Source organism: Nicotiana attenuata, unplaced genomic scaffold, assembly GCF_001879085.1.
Source record: "Nicotiana attenuata strain UT unplaced genomic scaffold, NIATTr2, whole genome shotgun sequence".
NCBI lineage: Eukaryota > Viridiplantae > Streptophyta > Magnoliopsida > Solanales > Solanaceae > Nicotiana > Nicotiana attenuata.
Genome location: NW_017670587.1, coordinates 259276 through 271023, shown reverse-complemented (window position 1 = coordinate 271023; position 11748 = coordinate 259276). Strand labels below are relative to the sequence as shown.

Genomic DNA, 11748 nt, shown 5'->3' with positions numbered 1-11748 from the left:
AAAATATATCAAAATAGAAAGATAAGCCTAGAAAAATGGTCACTGTTATAACTACCAATGGAAAATAGAGAAAATCAGGAAGATAGAATCCTACCTTTTTCACATGGGCAGATTAAGACGAATATTTCTATTTTCTAACAGTACTATTTAACCTTTTTGTGTCCGACAAAAATGTAAGGTAAGATTGCGTATAATAGAAGGGTATTATTATTTTTAACCCGTATCAAAAATTATTTGCATCTGATAGTCGAAAAAGTGTATAAAATTTATATAATTTGTATATAACATATGAAATATATATATATATAATATATATATATAATATATTATATTATTATATATATATATATATATATATATATATATATATAAAGTTTATATATTTTTTTGGCTTATTATTTTAATAGTGGCTACACAATATCATTTTTTCTACAGTGGACCCTTGTTGTTCGGCCCTTCCCGCACATAGCGAAAACTTAATACACTGGACTGCCCTTTACTATTTAACCTTTATGAGGTGTACAAATATAGCCCGAAAGACCAAAGATATTGAACATTCTGGACACAAAAAATCTCTTTCCACACTAAATATCAACTTGATCATATCGTAGGTAATCAACGTTTTTTTCCCTCCTTTGTTCTATACTAAAGATTTAGAAATGGAGGATTGTTTTGAGCACAAAACAGTGGTAGTGAATGGCATAAACATGCATGTTGTAGAAGCAGGTCAAGGTCCAGTAATTCTCTTCATCCATGGCTTCCCTGAATTATGGTATTCATGGAGGCACCAAATTTCTTTCGTGGCTAAACATGGCTATCGTGCTGTCGCTCCTGACCTACGTGGCTTTGGAGATACCACTGGTACGACATATCTTAATTTTACTCTTTATTATTCCTTGGAAAGGGAGCCTTGACGTAACTGGTAAAGTTGCTGTCATGTGACCAGGAGGTCTTAGGTTCGAACCGTGAGAACAGTCTCTTGCAGAAATGCTGGGTAAGGCTGTGCACAATAGACCCTTGTGGTCCGGCATCTTAATTTTACTCTTCATTATACTTTGGGTTATTCATATCCTCGTCCTCATATGGAATTGTATTGTGTCTTGAGCCTAATTAATGGAGTTCTGGCATGGACTCTAACCGAAGTATATCGAAAGGTAATTCTAAACCATATCAGAAGTATATAGGGGACTTTCGACTTTCCGTTGTATGAAATATCTTAATTTTATTCTTCATTATACTTTGGAGTCATTCATACCCTTGTTGTCATATGGAATTGTATTGTTTCTTGAGCCTAATTAATGGAGTTCCGGCATGGACCCTAATTGAAGTATCACGGAAGGTAATTCTAAATCATATCAAAAGTAGATAGGGGACTTTCTGTTGTATGAAATATCTTAATTTTATTCTTCATTATACTTTGGAGTCATTCATACCCTTGTTGTCATATGGAATTGTATTGTTTCTTGAGCCTAATTAATGGAGTTCCGGCATGGACCCTTATTGAAGTATAACGGAAGGTAATTCTAAACCATATCAAAAGTAGATAGGGGACTTTCTGTTGTATGAAATATCTTAATTTTATTCTTCATTATACTTTGGAGTCATTCATATCCTTGCCCTTATATGGAATTGTATTTGTGTCTTGAGCCTAATTAAAATAGTTCCGGCATGGACCCTGACCGAAGTATAACAAAGGGTAATTCTAAACCATATCAAAAGTAGATAGGGGACTTTCTGTTGTATGAAATATCTTAATTTTATTCTTCGTTATACTTTGGGATTATTCATATCATTGCAGTTATATATCGAATTGTATTTGTCCTTGAGCCTAATGGAGCTCTAGCATGAACCCTAACCGAAGTATAATTAAAGATAATTATATACCATATCAGAAGCAGATAGAAGACCATTTTTTCGAAGTATTTTGACACACGAGATCCACCCATCATGCTAATTAGAGGCAAATGCAGTGTAAAAGCTATGGGTTCAACTGAACGCATAGCTTTTGCTCATACCCTGTATTTTTGTCCAAAAAATCATTAAATATATACAAATAATAAATTTTGAACCCGTTAAATTAGATGAGATGCGATAATTTGCGAATCTGAACCCATAAAGTTTACATTTTGCATTCGCCTCTGATGTTTAAGTTGTGTTTATTAAATTCAAGGACAAAAGCAACACATGATTTTCTAGTAGCAATGCAATGAATGATCCAAAGTATAACAGAGGATAAAAATTACTAGTATTGAATATTTCTGTTTACCCATTTCCTTAAATATTACTAGTATGTTTCAACTCATAATTTCGAAAGAGCTTAAAATATTGAATTTAAATTCTGAATCTGCCTCTGACAGGAGTATCGAAAGATGACCCGAGCAAGTTCACCAGCTTACAAGTAGTGGGTGATTTAGTGGAACTTTTGAATACCATTGCACCTAAGGAAGAGAAGGTGTTTGTTGTAGGACATGATTGGGGTGCAATTATTGCTTGGGCTCTGTGTTTATTTAGGCCAGACAAAGTCAAGGCTTTGGTTAATTTGAGTGTGGCATTTTCTCCTAGAAATCCTAAGAGAAAGCCACTTGAAACACTGCTTGCTGTTTATGGAGAAGACTATTATATTGTTAGATTTCAGGTTCTCTTTACCTCCTTTTCTCTTTTGATGTTTCATCATTTCATGTTTTTTTGACATGTAGATAGAGACGGATTCAAGATTTAAATAAATCAGTGCGTACTTACTTGCAGGAGTGCAGCCAGCCTTTCGGCTACGAGTTCGACTGAACTCAGTAGTTTTGATCCAAACCCTATATTTGTCTAAAGAATTCATTGAATATCCATAAATTATTAATTTGGAACCCAATAACTTAAAAGAACTAGAATCCTGAACCTATAAGCTTCCAAATCCTGCCGAACCTCTGCTTCCTAGGCATACTACATCTATCTAAAGATGATAATTTGATAGGTTCAATCTTTATGTTCTCATACCTAAACCCGCTGTATTTTTTTTTTTTTTTGGAATTTTATTGATTTCTTAATATATATTTCTATGCTTCTTGTAAAGAATATTGGGTTCAGTTGAACCCACCATCCGCCTATGATATTCGTCAGGACGCACAAATGACGAGTACTATATTTTGTTTCATCTAAGATCATAGAAACCTTTGAAGGTAGGAGTAAAGTCTGCGTACATACTACCTTCCCCAAACCTCATTTGTGGGATTACACTGGGTCTCTTGATGTTGTTAAGATCATAGAAACCCATAATGCATTATCTCGGCGCGAATTCAAATTAGTCGACCGTTGAGCTACATGCTTAAAGCAAAGAAAAAAAAAAGGAAAAAAATCTAGGAGTTGGAGAAATAGAAGTAGTCCTTCCCTTTGCTTCCCTCCTCTTTTTTTTTGATATTCTATTTTTTTTTTCTTTGGCACATTAAAGTACATTAACAGTGTAAAGTTTCTTTGTATTTTCGGTCTATATAACTTAAATCCAATGATTCTAAATATTTATTAATGTTTATTTTATTTAGGAGCCTGGAGAAATAGAAGCAGAGTTTGCAAAAATAGGCACAAAGAAAGTATTGGAAAAGTTCTTGAGTTATTGTAACCCTGGACCTTTATACTTTCCTAAAGGAAAGCCATTTGATGACAATCCAGTTATTTTGCCCTCTTGGCTACCAGAAAAAGAAGTTGATTATATTGCTAGCAAATATGAAAAAGCTGGCTTCACTGGAGGATTGAATTATTACAGAGCAATTGACCTGTAAGTTATTCCACCTTCTTATCTTTACATAAATAGCCGGTTGAATTGTTTACTTTTTCTAGTCGGTAGACATAGATTATACACAGTTATATACTTATTATAGAAGAGGAAACTTAGCGTAACCAGTAAAGTTGATGTCATGTGACCAGGAGGTTACGGGTTTGAGCCGTGGAAACAGCCTCTTGCAGAAATACATGGTAAAACTGCGTACAATAGACCCTTGTGGTCTGGCCTTTTCCTGGATCCCGCACGTAACGGGAGATTAGTACACTGGACTGCCTTTACATACTTATTATATATGAATTATACATATTTTTTCTAGTCGGTATACATAGGTTATACACAGTTATACACTTATTATAGAAGGGGAGCCTTGGCGTAATTGGTAAAGTTTCTGCCATGGTTTGAGCCGTGGAAATAGCCTCTTGCAGAAATAACGGGTAAGGCTGCGTACAATAGACCCTTGTAGTCCGGCCCTTCCCCAGATCCCGCGCATAGCGAGAGCTTAGTGCACCAGATACACTTATTATACATGAATTATACATATTTTATATATCCATCGATTATGTTTAGTTTAACTGGTTTTTTTTTTTTTTTTTTTAAATAAAAAAAGTTGATTTGGTTTTGAAATGCAGAAATTGGGAATTGACAGCAGCATGGACTGGTGCTAAAGTGAAAGTACCAGTAAAATTTATTGTGGGAGATTTGGACTTAACTTACAATGCCCCAGGAGTCAAAGACTATGTACACAAAGGTGGGATGAAGAAAGATGTACCTTTGCTAGAAGAAGTGGTTATATTGGAAAATGTTGGCCATTTTCTTCAAGAAGAAAAGCCTGATGAAATTAACAAACATATTCATGAGTTTTTCCATAGGTTTTCTTCATCTACTTAATTAAGTGGTGCCGGCCTATCACAACTCGCTTGACTATGTTGGTTTTAAAGCCTTCTTTCTTGTTTCAATTTCTTTGGATTATTTTCAAGCGCTATTCTATATATACTTGTATTTTTTCAAGAATACACACACATTTACACACATACATAATCTGTAGAAAATAGGCTTTGCTACAAGTTAATTTTGAATGAATTGACTATTAATGTTAACAAGCTGGGGACATGCACTGTGAGTAGAACTCGTTTGAAGAATTAATCTAAAATAGCCGCTCATCCAATCCCTTAAACTAAAAATTATCATTGGATGTATTGTCACGATTCAAAATCTATTAATGGTCGTGATGACTCCGGACACCTCGGTCAGGCAAGCCAACATTAAACAATTAATTAAACTCTTATTTTAACGTTTTTGAAACCATAAATTTTCTTTAATTTAACTAGTAAAAAGTAATCTTCACAGTTTCAATACCGAATATCCCATAATCACTCCAGAACCCGGTGTCACAAGTGCATGAGCAATCGCTAGGAAATCAAATGAAGTACAATAACTGTCCGGAATACAAATTTGGATAGAAAGTAAATACGATACTCTGAAAGAGTATTTAGAGGTTGAATCTACAAAAATGGAGAGGGATTTTTGAAGAAGAGTGAAAAAATATAGAGGGATTTTTGAAGAAGAGTGAAAACAGACGTTAATGGAGGGAGGTACTAAAGATACATGAGGGGTGTGGGGTGTGGAGAGAGAAACGTGGGGTAGTGGGATACAGACGTTAGAGTGATTTTAGGATTTAATTATTATCATTAAATGCCTAAAAATGTACATAATTGATCATTTTGTATATATTATGTAATTAGATTAAAGCTTGAGTAGGGAGGGTAATGAAGTTTGAAATAGTGTATAGGAATGCAAAAATCCCAAAATAAAATAGTAAACCCGACTGGCTATTTGTGTAAAGATCCCAATTCTTTTTCCCAGACAAAAATATTGTTCAATTGGCAGCCCAATAACGAATAGCTTTATGCAAGCCCAGAAATGAGGGACAAGTGCGTAGATAGCCATTCTCAGGGATGCTATTTAGAGATTAGCCAGTATTTATTTTGTCCAGAAATTTTAAACTAAAAATCTTAACTTCAGAAAAATGTAAGACATTTTTGTCCTGGAATTTTGAACTGAAAAACTGAAACTCGGGATGCACTGACTAATTCCTAAATAGAAGCCTTTAGAGTGGCTACCTGATGTCATTTTTTCTACCAGAAAATGACTAGTAGTTTCGTAAAAATAACTCTGTATAGTCGTTCTTAAAATAACAGCTAAAATAACGTATATTTTTGTTTACTTTTTGTGTGTGTATATATAGTTATAAATATACAAAATATTATATATATATATATATATATATATATATATATATATATTACTTTTGCAACTATCAAATGCAAATAGTTTCGCCCGCGGGTTAAAAGTGATTTTTTGCCCAATAGTTTCACTATACACACACATGCTCGAGTATATATATATATAATATAATATAATATATGTATAATATATAATATATAATATATATAATAGGAGAGTCAAAAAATTTATATATATATATATATATATATATATATATATATATATAGGAGAGCAATAGAAAAGTGAGGTGGCACCTCTCTTTGGCAAAGAAACCTATTTATCTTTTTCCTCCATTTTTTGGTTTTTCCTTTCATTATTTGAATTTATCTTATGTTAAAAAGCAAAAAAATCTCTATTTCTTTCCCCCTTCCCTATAATAAATGTTGTTTTACTATATCAAATCAAATGTAGGAGATCTCCGAGAGACCATGTCAAGACCCAAATTCCATTATAGGTCGTGATGACGCCCAACACCGTTGTTAGGCAAGCCAACCCTGATCAGCTAGTGAATTCTCATATATTTTACCAAACAATCCCAACATTTACTAAATCTTAAATTTTAAACAGTCGATAATTAAAAAATCCATGATAATAGAAATACAACCCAAAATAATAGTCTACAAATGTGTGTGCCAGGAACTAGTGTCACAAGTACTAGGGCAACTAGTAGAATGTACAAAAATATAACTAATCCTACTGCCTGAAATGGAATAGACAGCAAGTGACAAAAGGAGAGACTCCGGCATGCTGCTGAATGGCTCAAAAGGGGCAGATCACCCTGAGATCTCGAGCAGGTATCAGGAACGTGCACCGGACGGGTAGCTAGATGCAGTTGCCTCAGATCCTGTACAGTTAAGTACAGAAGCGTAGTATGAGTACATAAACAACATGTACCCATCAAATCTCAAAGAAGTAGTGACGAGGGGTCGACTAGACACCTACTAGGGTCAATAATAATACAGTTTAAGTTTTTACGCTAAGCATGAATAGCATGAATATAATGACAGTTCAAGGACGAGAAGAAAAAAATATTCATTCTCAACAACATATCAATCTCAGTCATATCATGTCATAAGTTACATTCCGAAGCATTCAAACAGTGTAAATCACGAAAAGTTCCACATAAATAACATGCGCACATTGTGCCGAGGTCGTACGGCCCGGTCCGATATAATAATAAACTGTGCACTGCCAGAGGGTCGAAAGGCGCGAACCATAGATGCATCTATTTTCTACCGAAGCGATCGACCCGATCCACAAATAGCAATTTATTATCAAGTAAGCACACATTGCTCATTTATAGTCAAATAATTCATACAAGTTCTCAGATAAGTGAGTATAACCGTCTATAGTTATTACCAATTTCTAGCATGTCCTAAGTGATCTTAGTAGCAAGCAAGGACGCAAGCATTTGCAAGTATAGCATGATACGGGTCCTAAACTACCCGGACAATTAGCATAATAGTAGCTACGTACGGACTCTCGTCACCACGTACGTACGTAGCCCCCCACAGATAGTCACATATATTTATTAAATTCACCTATGGGGTTAATTCCATATTACAAGGTTAGAAATGAGACTTACCTTGCTCCAAAGCTTACTTTCAAATTCAAGAATGCGCTCAAACCCTCAAATCGGAGCCGAACGATCCAAAACTATTCAAATGGGGTCAGAACTATTCAATACATGCTCAAGAGTTCATATTCTAATTATTAAATTAATTTCCCAACCCTAAATGCAAGGTTCCTAAAATTCACCCTCCGGGCCCACGTGCCCGGATTCTGGAAATTTTTGAAGAAAGTTGTTACCCATAACCTAAGGATCAAGAATATATGATTTCATCTACATTCCATAACAAATTTCGTGGTTAAATCTTGTTTTTATCAAAACCCTAGGTTTTACTCTAAACCCATAATTTTCACTAATTTACATGGTGTAATCTACCCCTAAACTATGTATTAAACTCACATTAAGTTGAAATAACTTACCTCACAATGTTGGGCTGAAATCCCCCCTTTGGTAGCTCCCAAATCGCCCAAGAAATGAATGAAATGTCAAAAATAACACATTCCTGTATTAAATGAAGGCACTGCCTTCAGCGATTTCCGCACCTGCGGTTAGGGGACTGCATCTGCGGTCTCGCTTCTGCGAGGGATCGTCTGCTTCTGCGGCACTTGGCCGAGCTAGCTGGGGCCGTATCTGCGGTCTGGGGATCGCTTCTGCGCAAGAGGAGCCACATCTGCGGAACCTGGGCTCCTCCCTTTGGGCCGCATCTGCGATTGGTAAGCCGCTTCTGCGGTCTCGCACCTGTGGCTGGCCAATCGCAGGTGCGGTTATGACAGAACTGGAGCTTCAGCTCCTTCTCAAATTTCCCACTTAGCTCAAGCCTCGTCTGATTGACGCTCGGGGCGTCCGAGGCCCCGCCCGAACATAGTGACAAGTTTGAAATCATAAAACGGTCTCGATCGAACCCTCGGAACGCCCGAAACAACGCTAAATCTAAGAATCACCCCCTAAAACCAGTTGAATAAAACTTATGAACTTCAAGTTCTTGAATCTACCTCCAATGCTGAAACGTACTTATACTACTTGGATTGACACCAAATTTTGCGTACAAGTCTTAAATGACAATACGAAACTATTACTGGTCTCGAAATTCCATTCGGACCTCGATATCACAAAAACCCGCTCCAAACCAAATTTAAAGAACTTCAAAATCCTTAAGGAATCAACTTTCACTATTAGGTGCCAAAATGCTCTCGGGTCATCCAAAACCCGATCCGGACATACGCCCAAGTTCGAAATCATTATACAAACCTGTTGGAACCTTCAAATCCTGATTTCGAGGCCGTTTACTCAAAACGTTGACCGAAGTCAAACTTGGCCTTTTAAGCCAACGTTAGGGAACCAAGTGTTCCGATTTCAACCCAAACTTTTCCAAATCCCGAACCAACCATCCCCGTAAGTCATAAATCAGTAAAAACGAGTACATGAAGTCTTATTTAGGGGAACGGAGTTCTAGAAAGCAAAACGACCAGTCGGATCGTTACAGACCGTGTCCAAAGTAACGAAGTTGAGGTAGAGTAGTCCAAAATTTCAGATTGATGGCTTGATCTCCTTACATTTTTCTTCTCTTTTTAAAATAGAGTGGAAACTTCAGTTTATTTCTTGACCTTCCTAAAATCCATTTTACACTTGGAAAAACTTTTGATGAACTAATAATGCATTAAATATTTTAACACAACTGGCTCTAATATATTATTAATGCTTTCGCATTATTTTAAGGATTTGCGGAGCTTTCTCTTTCTTTTATTCAACAATATATATTTGATTGTTGAAATTGTTGAAGGATGACATGTTATATTTACTTTATTAATTTATATATGATTGTTAAATATATTTTAGCCTGTTTTATTAGAAACAAAATCACTTGACTTAAGCAAAGTCATAACGGCCAATAGATCCTTAATCTACTTTAGGGTTATGAATATGCAATTTCAACTAAATCGGCATTCATTTCTCAATCCATTTTAAAATAATACTTTCTTTTGTATAATCATATTGTATCGGTATACACAATATTCCAGATGGTTAGAAACTTGAATATTATGTTTAACAATTCTTGGTTGCGTGAACAAATAAATTCTCAGAGAGTGAAGTAATGGGACTTACAATTCCTTATGGTCACTAAACTATGTGAAATTATGAAGTAACATTATTTTTCTTTTATTTGTAATAAGAAAGTCATTTAACTATTCTATTGTGATCACTCAACAAAATTTTTCCGGCGAAAAATGCTGACTTGGCAGTCCACATACACGTTTAGAATAATTAACATTAATTTTCATTTCATTGCTTCTCTCTTCACAGTTCATGGTTTCAATCAGTTCACCAAATTGAGGAATTGTTTGTTAGTTCTCTGAATCAAGAATTGCTTATTCTCCCATATTGGTGGTCATACTGCTAAAATCACGTATATGATTAACAAAGCCTGAATTTTTTTCTGTTTTCTCTTATTGTTTCAAAAGCCCATATGCTGAAATACAATGAACTACTTTGTGTATCATGTCGTTTAAAAATTTAAACTTTTATTTATTTCACTGCTTCCTTTTTGACAGATTGTAAAATTCTGAACAATTCACCACAAGAATTAGAAGATTTTGTTGGTCTTGTGAATCAAGAACTGATTTTTTCCCCGGTAGTCACTGGGCTGGATTCAGGTGGGTGATGAACAAAGCTCAAAACTTTTCTCTTTTCTTTAATCCTTACATTTTCAACTCATCTTCCAACAATATATGCTGCTTTTTGAATTTATAGAAGTAAAAGTGATTCGTGTTAAAGTGTGTGACTGTCTCATCTTAAACGCTTAAATAGTCAGAGATGTGACACTCTATGTTGCTCCGATACGGCAGTTTATGTGTCGCACCCGTGTCGACACGACACTAGTATGGGTGTGGGTATGGGATCTGTACCGGATATGGTCAAACGATTTTGGGTACTTTGACCACAATGGACGGGAAAATTCGAGACGAGATACAATTTGATTCCAGAAATCAGAACCAAAACTAGGGTAAATTTTAAGAAAACAGCATACCTTATCTAGGAAATCAATCCTTTCTACAACTTGAGAATTAAAAAAAAATCTAAACTTTACAAGCTATACGTGAGTATGCCACAAAAATTCTCATTTTAGAGATATTTTTATATTTTTAAATTATTTTTAGCCCGATCCCCGCACTCGTATCCGTACTAGGATCCATATCGCAGAATCTTAAAATTTACCTCTCGAAGGATCCGACCTCTAGATCCGCACTCAATAACCGCACCCGTATCCGAGCAACTTAGGTGACACTTGTATTTGCTCGATCTTTTCATTTTATATGATGGTTTTTTGATTGGAGGCAAAGTTTGGGATGTTAAGTTGACTTTTATATTATTTTAGTGATAGTAAAACTAACTAGTAATGGTTGAAAAGTTATTTGACAAAGAGAACATCACATCAAAGTTTAAAATGTTCAAAACATTGACTTCTTGAAAGTTGTGAAAGTTATAAATAAAAAGATTGGTTCAAATATTGTGGAACAACTCAAATTATTTTAGGCGATCTTTTAATGTCTGCCTACTTTGATACCATGTTGAACTTATTATACCGTCATCTAAAAGGCAAGACACCTTTTGTTTATTTAATTTAGGTCTTTGCAACAAAAGAAAGCTAGCTGCAAATGGAATTTTGCCCAGACTGTTCAATGTTACTGCAATATGAGTTGTCTCATATGGAACGACACGCATCCGTTGATATTTTTGAAGAGTCCGAGCAACATAGCTTATAATTGGTTGTCCATTGAGTTTAATGGGCTTTAGAACATAGAGTATAACTGGCTCTTGACTGCTTGTTTTATAAGGATAAAGTAAATCTTAGGGGGTGTTTGGATTGGCTTTTAAGTTGGTCAAATCAGCTTTTAAGCTCTTTTTAGCTTTTTTCAGTGTTTGGCAAAGTTAAAAAGTCCTGAAAATAAGTTAAAAACTGCTTAAAACAAGCCAAAAGCAATAAGCTGAGCAACCCCAACTTATTGCTTTTTGTCTTAAAAGCTATTTCTGCTGGAAAGCCACTTTTTTAAGCCAATCCAAACTAGGGGTGGGCATACTTTGGGCAAACCCGAAATCCGAATTTCTTGGATTTTTGGTTTGGATTTTC

General features: G+C 35.2%; 1 protein-coding gene across 1 annotated transcript; it reads left to right on the top strand.

Annotated features, from left to right (window-relative positions):
- The first annotated feature begins 540 nt into the window (after window positions 1-540).
- Window positions 541-4797, top strand: LOC109241283 (bifunctional epoxide hydrolase 2-like). The gene is made up of 4 exons (XM_019408007.1): window positions 541-861; window positions 2358-2635; window positions 3528-3760; window positions 4396-4797. The coding sequence occupies exons 1-4, from the start codon at window positions 660-662 to the stop codon at window positions 4652-4654; spliced, it is 972 nt and encodes a 323-aa protein (XP_019263552.1). The 5' UTR covers window positions 541-659; the 3' UTR covers window positions 4655-4797.
- Window positions 4798-11748: the final 6951 nt, after the last annotated feature.

Excerpts from the sequence above, each read along its gene's own strand:
- LOC109241283 (XM_019408007.1), top strand. The coding sequence starts at position 660 with ATGGAGGATTGTTTTGAGCACAAAACAGTGGTAGTGAATGGCATAAAC. Across the intron at positions 2,636-3,527 it reads ATTATATTGTTAGATTTCAG|GAGCCTGGAGAAATAGAAGC; the intron begins GTTCTCTTTACC and ends TATTTTATTTAG. Across the intron at positions 3,761-4,395 it reads TATTACAGAGCAATTGACCT|AAATTGGGAATTGACAGCAG; the intron begins GTAAGTTATTCC and ends TTTGAAATGCAG.